Source organism: Triturus cristatus, chromosome 4_1 (genome assembly GCF_964204655.1).
Source record: "Triturus cristatus chromosome 4_1, aTriCri1.1, whole genome shotgun sequence".
Classification (NCBI taxonomy): domain Eukaryota; kingdom Metazoa; phylum Chordata; class Amphibia; order Caudata; family Salamandridae; genus Triturus; species Triturus cristatus.
Genome location: NC_140585.1, coordinates 95570233 through 95585538, shown reverse-complemented (window position 1 = coordinate 95585538; position 15306 = coordinate 95570233). Strand labels below are relative to the sequence as shown.

At 40.4% G+C, this 15306-nt stretch overlaps 1 protein-coding gene across 2 annotated transcripts in view; it reads right to left on the bottom strand.

Annotated features, from left to right (window-relative positions):
• The window catches only part of LOC146839638 (uncharacterized), a 524113-nt gene that overhangs the window by 43836 nt on the left and 464971 nt on the right, over positions 1–15306 (bottom strand). For both annotated transcript variants that reach the window (XM_085650373.1, XM_085650374.1), the window contains one exon: positions 463–489. In XM_085650373.1, coding sequence (XP_085506499.1) covers positions 463–489 — 27 coding nt within the window. The remainder of the gene's footprint in view (positions 1–462; positions 490–15306) is intronic.

The window sequence follows — 15306 nt, the reverse complement described above, 5'->3', positions numbered from 1 at the left end:
TGGTTTTATCAAAGTTCAACTTATACTCCGATGTCTTTCCGAAGTTTTGAGCCTTTGCCATCAAATTATGAATTGGGGTCTCTGGGTTGGTGGTATACAGAGTCAAATCATCCCCATACAATGCTAATTTCACCAGCAACCCAGCAGACTTAAATTAAAGGGGTTATGGTGGAATCGCCTATGGAAAATGCATAATGTACTAAGTTTGGAAATTTGCAATGTTATTGTTTATGGAAAAAGTACATTGAAAAAAGTAAGCATTGTCAAAGCTACTAGGTCTGCCTTGGCAAGCCGATGATTTTATTTTCATGCGTGTTTTTGTACATAGGCATTACAAGTTTACAAGCAATCGAAAAATAAAAATGCTGCTATTTAAAAAAATAGTCCATAGTATAGGATGACGGAGAAAGCTTGAACCTCTACAAACCAGTTCAAATAATTAAGAAAAAAACATTTTCTTACCTCTATTGCAACAGTTGCAACAAACACCTGAAAAGTAAAAAATGAAAACTTATGAGCAAACATTTGCAAACTACTTTTATTTGCACCCATTATCTCTTTCCATAATGCTAAAGTGACATGTTTCTCAATGAACATGTCACAATGACAAGTGACACTTGATGTTATGCAGCCAATGAATGCCTTGTATGATACAATAGCATATTAGTGTCTGTTTCATTAATCTATTACAGAGAAAAAGGACTGAAACGCAAATTATGTAAAAACAAAGAAGATTGACCCTCCTCCTTCTATTTGTCTGACAAAAGAAAATTTCAAGGAACAAATTTTAGCGAACAAGTTACTTACCTTCGGTAATGCATTATCTGGTAGAGACAATATCTATCTGCAGGATTCCTTACCTTTGAATTTCCCAGGTGTCAGACTGAATCCGAAAGATTATTGCTCAAACTATACCACTGCGTGCCCGTAGGTAATGTCAGTCAGCTCTACGCTGTGGTGTCGTCCACATCACCTATATAGGCGCCACCTCGACACGCTGATGTCAGTTACTTCACCATGACTTTCCACACCAGAAGTACAGAGCTTTAAAGTGCAATGACACTGGTGTATCAAAAACTCGGGCACTGGATGGGATCAGCCCTTACCCTAGAAATATGTCAGCAGAGTGGGGAGGATGGGTGGGTCGGTAAGGAATCTGTAGCTAGATATTGTCTCTACCCGATAATGCATTACCGAAGGTGAGTAACTTGTTCATCTGATTAAGGCATCTAGCCGCAGTTTCCTTACTTTTGAATAGATACCCAAGCAATACTTCCCCTGGGGTTTGGCTGCAGACAAATCCTAAACTAAGAAATCCTGCAGGACGGAACTGGCAAAATGTCAGTCCCTGCAGACATGACAGTTTAGACAGTATGGCCCAAAATGCATTATGGGCATTTTGGGCCTACATTATGGGTGACTTATATGTATTGAAATGGAAGGGTTAGGCCTGGCAAATTGTTTATCAATTTAGCAGGTGGAAATGTCAGTTTTGGGACTGTCTACACCAGCAGGCATGGACACATGATTTACATTGTCCCGTTAGTTGTGGCACAATATGTGCGGCATTCCACTTCTGATATTAATCTTAGAGGTCCTGGGAACACTTCTGTATCATACACTAGGGACTAATAGGTATGTTAAATATACTAATCAGGAGTATAGCAATTTTTTCATATGTTTTAATGGTCAGAGCACATGCACTGTGGCCTGCTCAGCAATGTCCCAGTGTGTAGTGTTAAAAGACAAGCAGCATGAGTCCAGAAAAAAATGGGGGATACCATACATACACTTTCCTACAATCTACTCAGATCTTTGATAGAGCTTCCGTTGTATCTTGTAAGAAAGAAAGGGTTTTCTTTTGATAGCTTTTGAAACTGTGGATTCCAACTGATAGACATAGGAATGAAAGAGGACTCATTGCCAAATAATATGGCTGTTGTGTAGCTTTTCATACAGATTTTTGGATACCCACTGGTGTTTCCAGATACTTCTGTTCTCTGCCAGTTTTAATCATGCCACGTCTATTATGGACTAGGCTGCCCCAGCCATCGCATAGCGCTCTCCACACGCTCCTTATGGAAACACACAATAGTGTAGAGGATGTGCGGCTCATGTTTTTGAACATCACGATCTTCGCTATTGTGATTTCAATCCCCGCTTCCACTCTCATTTTCTTATAATTTTCATAAGATTAATTTTAGAATTGTTTTCATTATTTACTGAGTTTCAAGAATTTTTGGTCCACCTGCTGATTCTGAATTTTTTGCTCCCACTGTAGGCCCACTGTGTTCCTCATTGGACGCATAGTCTGAGCTATCACACCTCCCAACACGCCCCTCCTTGAGGACGTGACTTGGAGGCCTTCCAGAGTGCATATCTCTGGTAATTGGCCACAGATGCCGACCGATCACCCTCATCCGGCAGGATCCTGCATTTCATAGGAGCATTGTTCTCTTTCCAGGTAACTGCCCGCCATGACATTTTATTCTTAGAAGATATATCTCTAGACCTGTTTCTGACAGTTGCATTTTGTCCTTGTATGTCCTTAGGGATTTATATATCTTGAACCCTGCCCCTCCAATCCAATTAAGTCCACAGATCATCTGACTAGTCACGGACCCTTGGTGAGTGTTTTTCTTTCTCACTCTCCCCCTTGGTGACCACTCTCACTCCTTACTCTTCCCTAATCATTTGTTGTTCTTTGAGGGGATTCCACCTCCACTTGGATACGTCACACAGTCATCCCAGTTACCAGATTGAATCCTACAGTTTTTATTCGTCCACCACACCTCTACTTACTCTACGTAAGAGTCAGTGAGTACATTATAATACTGATCATTATCATCAACTCAGTACCCTCTGATAATTCTTTCTATCTGTAGGTACAGACATGAGTCACGGGACCGCCATACAATAAACAGGATTTTCACAGTTCCGATACATGCCAATATGTACTTGATTGCCCCATAGAACAATTATAATACTTTCAATCACTGAAATTCCGTGTAGCAGTAAGCCATTTCTTCTTCAGACCCCTGCCATTGTTAGTCCTGATGAGACCCCAGCACCCTGAGATGGTCAAAACATCATCAACTTTATTATAGAGACAGACAGAACTTTGCTTCATCTGCGGCTACAACCAATACATTTTTTTATCAATGTTTGCGTAGATTTGAACATTGCTGTCTTTTATCTTTATCAACCAATCACCTATGTGTGCTGATTCACAATTGCACTTACTGCCATTTTTCTGGTTTTGGTTTGATTACACACCCAAGGTTTTTGTTCTCCTTCGTCTATTCGCTGAACAGCACCATATCTTTATTGTACAATTTATGCTTACTTACAAATAAAACTCAGTTCGGCTGAACCGTGTTACATACTAGCAGTTATTATTGCTCCGTTCAACTGCTTGCAACTTGTAATCTGTTTTGTCTCAGATTTACTTTGCACAGAAATATCTGTGATATTTAATACATTTCTAAATGAGTTCCATGTGAACAGGACACAACGACAGAGGGAAGATGGTGGCCGCTTGCTCGGCTGAGTAAGATGGATCTCAGCACCTTCCTGGATTAACCCCCCCCCCCCCGCCTCACTGCTCGGTCCTAGCGATGTAGAGCGATTTGGAAGTAAATTGCGGCATGTTCTGGAAGTTCCACTCTTGGTGTTTGATTCTCACACAGCCATCAAGATTAGTCTGCACTGGTTTTGTGTGCTGGCGGCACACGGCTCGGTTTTTTCACTCACCCAGCTTACCTGGCTCGATGCCTCCGATGAAAGGGCGCTAAGGCCCAGGGGCCTCCCGCGGGCACAATTCTGGGCGCCAGGAGTCCCGTGAAGGTCAGCAGCGGAAGAGGAGGTGGCGGTGGAGCATGCCGACAAGCAGAAAGCTCCCCCCCTGCCTCGGCAGGGAAAGGTGGCACCGCTACCGGTAGCCGCCTTACAGTTCCAGCACTACTTAAATTCAAACCGGCAAAGGGAAGAGTGTAGTGGAAGTCTTGGAGGCAGCTGGTGCTTCGGCGGAATGCGGTAACAATGTTGCAGCAGAATCCGGAATCAATGTTGCAGTAGAAGCATTATCCCTTGAAATACAAGGCACTGACTTTGGAATACAAGGTACTGACTCTGTTTCTGCTGCTGTGGCTGCTTCTGGGAAGGAGAGCGGGGGGAGCAGGGTGGCCTAGGGTTTGAGGGAAGCTGCGCACTGTGTCGCGGTTAGTACCGATGTAAATAGTGCAATCTCCCCTACTGCACATGAGGGTGAGTCGATCTTGGTTGGATCCGATATCCCAGGAAATATAACGTCTGAGAATGGGACTAATAAACCTGTACTGGATGTATTCAAAGTTACCTTAACTATTAACCCTCTAAGAGCGGGCCGGGAACAAGAGGCTATTAGTTATAACTCTGTCAGTAGCTGTCTGGAAAGTGGGGAAGAAGGAACTCTGGACTCACGGAATGTGGATCAGTCAGCTACAGGTGGTGCTAAAGAAGAAGATTTGGGGGATGAGTTATATTCCATGTCAGACCCCTCCAACTCTTCTGGGGATGAGAGTCCAGGGAGAGAATGGTCAGAGGATATGAGTGACACGAGCAGTCTGCGGTTGGATGAAGAGGAGACGGGTGATGAGGTCTCTTTAAGCAATGGGACTGTTTGGAAACAAAGGGAGCAACACGAATCTTTGGCAAACTCAGCTCTGGGTCCAGTTGGCTCACTGGTCTGGGTCTACTCGTTTTCGTCAAAATTGTGTGAGGAGGCGGGGCATGGTTGATCATCTAAAGAGGCAGCCGGATCAAACATGGAATCGCAAGGTGAAATCCTTCTTTTCAACATTTACCAGAGCATAATGGCTCACCGTGAGGAGACCAGGGCAGAAGGGTTACGGACTCAGGGGGTGGTACGAAAATTAGAGAATGTTGTGCGTAGAGTTGCTAAGACTTGCTCTGAGTTTACAACCAGATTTGGGGAAGCCGAAGCTCGAATATTAGCAGAAGGTTATTACTGAATCTTTGAAGGCTCAGAAAGATGATACAGCCTGGAAGTTGGTTGAGTTGGAAAATCGCTCCAGAAGAAACAATCTATGGATTTTGGGAGTGCCTGAAGGAGTGGAGGGTAATGACGTTCAACAATTTGTAGAAGAACTCTTTTCAGAAGCCTTTCCCGAGCTTCAACAATGGCACTGGAAAGTTGAAAAGCTAAGAGCCCATAGATTCCCTTTCAACCAACGGAAAAAACTGTGGGATCAACTGAAAGACAAAGAGCAATTCTGATCTCTCTTAATAATTTTTTATTACGCAAATCAATTTATTATTTTTACAAGACCGGACAGGAAGAGAGCGGGAAAGGGGTGTGAATTTTTTGTTCGACCTGATTTTTGCCAGGCCACAGTTAAGAGAAGGTGGCATCTTCGGCAACTGATTCCTTTATTTCAGGCGAAGGGGGCACAGATTTTTTTATTAAATCCAGCCAAACTGAAAATTTTATATAAAGGTCAGACCCAAATTTTGTCTCAAAAATTCTAGCAACAGAGTTCTTAAATGCAATTTGAGGTAGATATTGGGACAAAATTGAACAATTATGAGGACTGGGAAATATAAGGTGCCTTATTGCTAAAGATGTCATGGACTAATGTTGTTTTTCCCGCTGTGCCTCTTTTTTCTTATTTTTTGCACCCCATCCCCTTTTTTTGTGTGTTTATTTTTTCCTTGCAATGGGGGGGACCAGGCGGTCCGATTATCTACTTCCCATCACAGAGGACTATGGTCCTTATGTCTCATCTTGGTGGAGGGTGGGAATGGGGGAAGAGGGGGTTGGGTGGGCAAGGGGTGGGGGAGGAGTCAGGGGGCGGCACTGTTACTTTTTAGTGTTCTTTGTTACTTGCTATGGTTATGGTACGTGTTTCTATGAGAGAAATATTTTTTTTTTGGTCGCTATGAATTCTAGTTTTGGGTTTGGGCTAGTCAGATTTGAGTTGGAATATCTTAGATGTGATGATGACTGGTAGAATTCGTATATGTTCATGGAACATATGTGGCCTGAATGATAGGAAAAAGAAAAGTATGACCGCTAAAATCTTACGGGTCATGCAAATTGATCTGCTATGCTTACAAGAGAACCATATGTCATGGAATAATCGTGGGTGGTTGATGGATTTGGGCTTAGTAGTGCTTGCTTGATCAGACAAGGCACAACAACCAAAGAGGTAGCCATTTTGGCAAAGTATAGCCTTGGAGTCTGTGAACGGGTAAAAGAGGACACTTTAGGGAGGTGGGTTATTGCAGAAATTTTGATTAACGACTCCCCCTTTTCAGTTTGTTCCATCTACGGTTCTAATCTAGATGATCCGGAAGTGCTGCATCACCTGAGTTTTGAATTAGCATTATGGCCCCATCCTCTAATTCTTTGTGGAGATTTTAATATACATTTAGATAGTGATTTAGATACAATTAGTAATAGACCATATCGGGGTAAAAAAAATTAAAGTCTTCAAAGCTACTCAAGGCTTAGTTAGGGAACTTGGGTTGGTGGATGTGTGGCATAGGCATAAAAGAGATGATCCAGGAGCTACTTTTTATTCAGCCCCTCACAAGAAATTAGTGCGTCTGGATTATTTTTTTGTCTCCACTCAAATTATTGAGACCATCAAGATCGAGATCACACCTAGGGTTATTTCAAACCCTAACCCGGTAATATTAGAATTACCTATGAGCACTAAGAGCAAACATAAGTCTTAGACTTTTGAAAGGAAATTGTTGCTGGATCAGGCATACTCTGCTCACGTGAGTAGTTGGATTGAAGAGTTTTTTAAATTAATAGAAATACAGCCTCTGATTCTATGGTCTGGGATGCTATTAAGGCTGGGGTACGGGGGAAGACTCTGAGTTATTCTATAGCTAATCAGAGGAGAATACTCGGGCAGATTAAGAGCTGGATTGAACAGCTATGGTAGAGGTAGAGATAGAATTTATGGGGAAAATAACAAGGAGTTTTAGCATTGAGGAATCTCTACAGGCCATTGCTATTTTAAAAATGAAAATCCACAAACATTTTGGTGAGGAGATAGCTGCTAAATTTGCCCAGTATTATAGGGCTGAAATATATGAAATAGGAGAAAATACAGGCAGGGTATTAGCAAAGCGATTACATCAGAGAGAAGTTGCTAATTGAATTCATAGGATTAAGGATCATCTTGATTAGACACAGGACTCGTCGGTGGAAATTCTGAATGTGTTCAACAGATATTATCATCAGTTATATGCAGAGGGCGAGACAATAGGTGGAGGCAATAAAATGCAGGAATTTTGTTCAGAATTAGAGACAACTTAGGTCACACATGATCAGAATTAGATATTAGCAGCACCGATTACTTGGGAAGAAGTGGAGGGAGCTATAATGTCGTTAGCTACTGGAAAAGCGGTGGGTCCGGATGGAATTTTTTAAGACATTTCGGCAGGTACTTCTACAATATCTTATGTTATCATTCCCATCTGCCCAAAATGACTATAATAATTAAAAAAAAAAAAATATAAACCTGAGCTGTACCCTTGTTCGTGCAGGCCTATTTCACTCATCATTCCGATAGCAAGATCTTTTCAAAATCTTTGGCTTGTCGGCTTGGTAAAGTTATTACTCCTTTGGTTTCAGTTCAGCAGCATGGATTTATTCTGGGAAGGGATACAGCAGATCATGTGAGACGTGTAATTGCTCTTCTCGATTGGGCTCAGGCAACAGAATCTCCGTTAGGGGTGATCCTGTTGGACACTGAGAAAGCGTTCAACAGGGTCTCCTGGCGATTCTTATAGTATGTTCTGCAATGGAAGGGGTTTTGTTCTGAATTCATCCAAGCAGTGAAGGCCCTTTATGTACGCCCAGAAGCGGCTATACGTATTTCTTGACAGGAGTCAAGATTATTTACCATCAGCATAGGCACAAGGCAGGGGTGCCCTTGCTCCCCCCCTGCTGTTTGCATTTATATATTGATGTATTTCTTAATAAGCTGAATCTGAGCACCTGTATTCAACCTGTCAGAATTAATAATACAGAGTATAGAACAATGGCTTATGCCGATGATGTTGTGGTCCTTACTAGCAATGTCTCTTTGGCATTCCCAGCAGTAAGGAACTTAGCTGAACTGTTTGGTAGATTTTCAGGTTCTAAATTAAACATAGGTAAAACCCAGACGCTTCATTCTCATAGTAAGTCTCCGGCAGATCTGCCAATTGTTACTGATACAATTTATTTGGGAATTAAAATTACACCGGTGGTGGATCAAATTCCGGACCTGAATACCTGTGATGGATAAGGTCTATAGAAATCTGGAAAGATTGGATCATCTACATCTCTCTCTTTATGGGTGCTGTAATGTTTAAAAATGCCTGTCCTTCCCAAATTGTTATATTTATTTAGAACAATCCCCCTTGAGTTTTCTGTGCCTTGTTTTACAAAGATAGAGCGGATTTGCTCTAGATTTCTTTGGGGCTATCGGAGGCCGAGAAGGGCGCTCAAACGGATGATTCTTCCGAGACAACAGGGAGGCTGGGGTATCCCGCACTTTTTTGCTGTATTATTGGGCATCTATGATGCAACAGATGGGGCCCCTTTTAGTTGGGGCTAAGGCTGAGGTACCGCTTGCTAGTAGACCAACTATTTATGAATTTGGGCTGGGTGAGGAAGTTAATAGCTGTTTGGTGAGGATACTAGAGCCCAGCTATTATAAAAATACTAAATTTAAGGTACTCAAGGCTCCCTATCTAGTTTGGAAACAAATTAGGCAAAAGAAGAATATTCCAAATGTAAATGTCTATACCCCATTTTCTGCCTCCGGCCTTCTACCACCAATTTTTCACGATCAAGTGACATTTAGATGGGGGTCGAAGGGACTTTTTTATTTTGGGTGACTTGTTTGACCAGGGCCAACTTCTATCCTTTACAAATTTGCAGGAGAAATTTGGTTTATTAAAACAAGATTTTTTTAAAATATCTACAGGTACATAGCTTTTTAGGGAGGATAAGGACAGGTGGAGGGCTACGGTTGGAAAAAATTCCCTTGATTGAAAGAATAGGGAGAAAATCCTCAATAGGACAGATTTATCAGAAACTATTGGAAGAATTTCCGGATGATATTGGCACATGGAATTTAAAGTGGGAGAAAAAATTGGGGAACAATGGAAAAATATAGAGGACTTGTTGGAGTTGGCGAATCAGATTTTAATGACAGGAAAACTCCGGAGCCAGCATTTTATGTCTATCTTTGATCTTTATTATACTCCTGGGAGGATAGCTAAATGGGGGTTTTGAGGGGGGAAAAATGCAATATGTGCGGACTACAAGTTGCAGACTCGGTTCATATGTTCTTTTCCTATCTTGAACTAGGTCTTTTCCTACAAGAGACGGAAAACATTCTGGCTATTATATTAGGAACGTCGATAAGTATTACTACGGACTTGGTAATTTTGGGTGTAGGATCTGACAGGGCAGGAAATACAAGGTCGAGATCAATGACCGCAATCTTGTTCATTGCTATTGCTTTGGTCCGCTTATGTATAACAAGTGAAGCCCTGACCCTCCTTTGTTCACTAACTGGCGGTCAAGGTTGTTAGCTGTCTATAATTTAGAAACCTCAATTTATAAAACAAAATGTAGGAAAAAAAGGGCCTTGGGATTTCAAATATGGGCTCCAGTTACAGATTGGATACAGCAAACATAGGAATGGTATAATCATAGTTTGTTTAGTAGTATCTGAAGCTTGGACTTGTATAAATATTTTTTGATTTTAAATCTCAGGTGGGGACTGAGGGTTATGATTTAATACTACCAGCCGTATTTGTGAAATAATGTGATGTATCAACGTATTATTAATTCTTTTTTGTGAAACTAGCCCTAACTGGGCAGCTTATTTCTGTTAACCAATAAATAAATAAAAAGGTGTTCACTTATTTTCAAGAAACACATGATAAAACCTTCTTCAACTAAAGGCTGCAGTATCTGTTCCATGCATCAATTATTACTAACAGATCAATTCCAATATTTTAGGTATAAGTGCAATTCTCTCATTGTCATAAAAAAGGGATAAACCATTGTATTCATGTTTGGTAAATCTGTTTTAGCTTTTGGCTATTAATGCTTTTAATTGTTTCTTTATCTTCTCAATTACTAGATTATTAAAAAACAATGATTTCCATTATAATTTATGTATATCTGTACTTTAGCTTTTACTTTATAGTATCATTTGTTGGACGATTACGAGACCCCTCTGAAGAAAGCCTTAATGTAACTGTTGACAGCCATTCTGGTCGAACATTCGACATTCACAACATTTTCTCTTTCCATTGACGTGTGATTGAACTCTACCTAATTTTGTCTCCATCTGTGCCATCTCTGCCTCTCCTGCCTCTTTCCTAGGGACTGCTACAGTTTTTGTCCTTATGCCTTCCTCTGTGTCTCTGATCACTATTGTGACTATATATTCAACCTACTCACCGCTGAATCTGCAGAACTAATATTCCTCTCTCTTGTATTACACCATTTTGTACAGTCATATCTTGCCCATCTCATCTTTTAAATCACTGACTAATTGTAATTGGTGATGTTTTCATATTCATCTGGATCTCGAGTAAATCTCCACAAATGTCCACAAAGTACTTTGTTCAACCTCTTTCTTGTATTTTAAAAGCATTTCACCTAGCAGTTCAGGTATTTTATTTAATAAGTCTATCTCTGTATAGGAATCTAATCCCTCTTTGATGCCATATCAAAATCAATGTTGTATACTTTTTCTGTCAGTTATTGAATAGTTATAATGATTAAATCAAATGAATAGTTGTATACCCCATTAATGAACAAATGCCCTGATGTTTTCAAGTAGTAAGGGTTTTAAGTCTGTTGTTATCCTGTAGCATTTAGTTACAATATAGAGTGTTTTCCTTGTATGGTTCCCTAATGCTTATTCTAATTGTTTTAAATCAGATTGTGATGTCATGGCATAACTCCATGTGTCATAAATGGCATTTATAATCAACCAGTGATTTATGAATAGGGGGTGATCAATACGTGATTGACACTTTCAGCCATCAACTACTTATGGGTGTTAACTGTTAGCTCTTGACTTGATTGGGGGAGTTTCTATGGCGGGGTCTATCCCGTAAGAATATTTTTTTAAGGAAATACGATAAATCGTGAATTTAGTAGCACAATGTCAGTTAAGTTGGATAAAAGAGGTATCTAAAGAAATAGTCTAATAATATTGAGGTGTGCCTGACAAACTTTATCCTTCTCAGGGGCACTGGGGATCAACCTCCCCAACCCAATTTGGAAAGAAACTTGGCAATCTAGCTGAATGTTTTAGCATTATTATCCAAAACATTGGCTAAATCAATATATAAATATATTACAGAAATCAAAAACAGATCTTCTTTTGGAATGTCACATGGCTCATATTCTTTCTAAATTTACACAGCATTTTCATATAATTCTTTCTATCCTGACTCGTCATTAGAGATTCTCAGTCCTATGTTATGAGGGTGTTTCTTCTTGGAAGGGACTGAATGGGAAACTGAAAGGAATACAGGGCTCAAAATCAATGGCCAAAGCCAAAATACCTACAGTCTGATATATAGCAATACATCTATCTATATCAAGGATGGGGAACATGCTAATTCGAGCAACAGACAATCACCTCACCAACTTTGCCTGTCACTTCTCCTCACTTCTCTACTTAATATAAATAAATGGTCCGGTTCTCCCCTACTCCTCTCCCCTCTACTTGGGACCATGAAACTAGCACCTATTCGCCTCCAGGACCTCACTGCCTCATCACACACTATTCCTGCCACTTGTGACACATGCCTTAATCAAGAGCCAGTCTGACTACTACTGCGCCCAAACACAGACCCTTGAAGGACCCCTTGGTCATGATAGTCCCAATCAAAGATTGGTCACCACTGAGTCCTTCATGAACACCATTCCAACTTCGAATGTCGAACCCACCCAGCCTAAACAAGTCCACTCAATTTCCATCCACGAACACTCCGTTCTCAACTCTATTGAGGATAACTAGTCTACTTCAGACAGTGGACCAACCGCATGTCCCCCCTCCTACAGCACAGGAATCCTCCCCAACATACTTACGCTTTTTCTTATCTTAATAGAAGAAACTTAACTCTATCCCCATAAAGGACCTACATGAAAAAGCCGGCAGACCTGCTGGACCGCTAGTCCCATAAGCCACTTGTCCACTTGTCCAACAGACCATATAGAGCTCTCAATCCCTTATCCTCACTTGAAGTCGAATCACTCAGCGCATCATACATCAAAAAATATCTGTAATCGGCACTAATAGAATCCCTAGAGCAAACAAAGCCTATACCACCAATTCATAAACAGTCCATGCTCCCTACCCTGTGTGCTTCTTAACTGCAGATCAGCAGTTAAACACACCTCAGAATTAACTGAAACTACACTAGCTGATGGAATCGACATTCCATCCCTAACAAAATTTGGCTTAATAGGCCTAATCCCTATATTTGACTTGACTTGCTTACACCCCCTGGCTATTCCATCATTCGATGGGACAGATCAGGAAGACTAGAAGGCAGATTAGCATTAACCCATAAAGATAAAACCTGGCTTAACACTTTAGAGACTACAAACTTCTCAATTTACAAACACCTAGGAGTCAAACTCAAGGCAAGAGGCGCAACTCCTAACAAACTTCACATAATCTATTGCCGCCCGCCTCCCCCTCGGTGATTGCATACTCTTCACCGAAGAACTAACTGACCTAATAACATTACACAATAACTAACACCAACAACATGTTCTTAGGCGACTTCAACCTGCACTGGATGACACAGAAGATGCCACGCCTCTTGAAGCTCACAATCCATATTATTGATCCCCTCTACCCTAACACAGGAACGCAATCACATCATCTCTCCATTTTGGACCAAAATCATCAATGCATCTCACTCATCAGGCCTTGTACCTGATTCCCTCCAACTAGGCTAAAATACTCCCATTCTCAAAAAACCAGGGTTAGGCCCCGACAACCTGAAAAACATTGGACCTGTCACCAACCGTCCTTTCCTACCTAAAGTGATCAAGAATTGTATCCTACTTCAAGTCAACAAACACATTTATGAATTCAAACTCCATGATACCTTATAATCTGGATTCAGGAATGGTTGCAGCACTGAAACTGATGTGCTCAATATAGCTAATGACATACTCAGAACCTTCTCATCCTATTCGGCCTATTGGTGGCATTTGACACAGTAAATCATCCAGCTTTACTTGAGACACTGTTATTAATGGCACAGTCTTAAAATGAGTTGTATCCTATCTGCAACATTGGTCTCATCAATTAAAATCAACAGTTTTCTCTCTAAACCTGGCTTAACACTTTAGAAACTACAAACTTCTCAACTTACGAACTCCTCACAGTGATACTCAACCAAGCAGGGGTTAAATATCACCTATATGCAAACGGCACACAATTCTGCTATAGAATAACTTTACCCAGAAACATCTGACATTTAAACGCCACAATATCCAAGATACAAACCTGGTTAAGCACCAACCACCTAAAGCTCAACAGCAACAAGACTGAACTACTACTCCTTTCCCCTACAAATAAACTTTTACCAATTTAAGGATGTCTCAAGAATTTAGACACACTAAACTGTTCTCTTTCACTTTCCAACTCCAAAGCGTTCTTGGGTATCAATCATCCTGGGAAAAAATATGTCAATGAAGGAGCACATCTAAAACTAAGCCAAAGGAGTGCTCTGCACACTAAAACATCTCAAGAAAATTAAACCGCTTGTTCCCCCCTGATGATATTAGGATGGTGGGGCAAGTACTACTCCTCTCTAAACTTGACTACGGCAGCGCCATCTTCACTGGGATTCCAAAACTTCACCTTACACCCCTAAGATCAACTCTCAATGCAGCTGCCAGACTCCTCACTGGAACCAAACAGTTAGATCACATCTCACCTCCCCTAAAAAGTCTCAGTTGGCTTTTATTGAAGGAAAATACATCATCAAGACAGCTTGTAACATCCAGAAAACCCTTCAAAAAATGTAGCTAGAAACCAAACTATCTAAAGCAGGAATAGATCAGGCCCTGAGAAGCTCCCCTCACTCCTACTCGTACCACCAAATCTGAAGACAAAACCATCCCAGGCATGCTCTTTCTCAGAAACGCTCCAAGGATTTAGAACTCAGTCCCTCAGGAACTCTGCTGCAACCCCTCCTTTTCTTGCTTCAAACAGGACCTAAAATCTCTACTGCTAAACAACTACTTCAACATTCTTACAAGAAGATCCATGTCTCCCAAAGATTCAACCTCATCTACTGGATCTTGTGATGCGGTCACCTGACTCATCCGATCTTTAGACTTTTTTAAAGCCTCTACCTTAATGATGTATTACTCAATGTTTTTCTGACAGCGTTGACTCTTATGAATCTCTATTATTGTTCTATGCTCTTAAAGTGCTGTGATAGCTTCTGGTCTAGCTAAATAAAATTCAAAAATAAATGAAAAAATAATACATAAAGCTTGCAGGTTCAGGAATGATGCATAATTGCATCCAAAAGCAGTAGTGATAATATCATGGATAGCTTTGTCATTAAAGATGATGAAATCCCTCAAAATATGTAAATAAAATACCTAGGAGTGTGATAAGACTGCGTAATTTGGTTTTGCGTAAATATGTGAAATTTGAGGAAAATTATGTGAAATCAGATGAAATGCAAATCTATTAGTAAGTGCCATATTTTAGCATGAAATGCGTCATTGCGTTACTTTTTTAACACAAAACTGCATTTTCAGGTAAAATGCATGAAAAACACAACTGTTGCAAACAACACTGACTCACGTTTTGTTTGTGTGCATTGTTTCCTTGCTTCTGGGGTATAATTGCACAGTGAACAGCAGTTAAATATGCAGTGTGGTGTAATGGCCTAATGTTGGGAATTTCACCTAAAAGGCATAATGCAAAATTCTCAAAATTACACACATATTTCTGCTGTAATTTACGGTTTGCTCCAGCCTAGAATTCACATCCATAGCAGTAAGTGTCCTGTTATGCCATGCAACAAAAAGCAGCAGAAACCCTCGCAAGCTCAGCATCTCTTATCCATTAAATAATAGCTTTAAATATATGTCACAAATTCAGTCAAAAAGGATAAAACAAAGTACAATGAAATCCCAAAGAATATTACATGATTTACTAATTATACATATTTTCTAAAAAAATTAAAAAAAGCAGAGGGCTATTTGCATATGACTAGATAAAA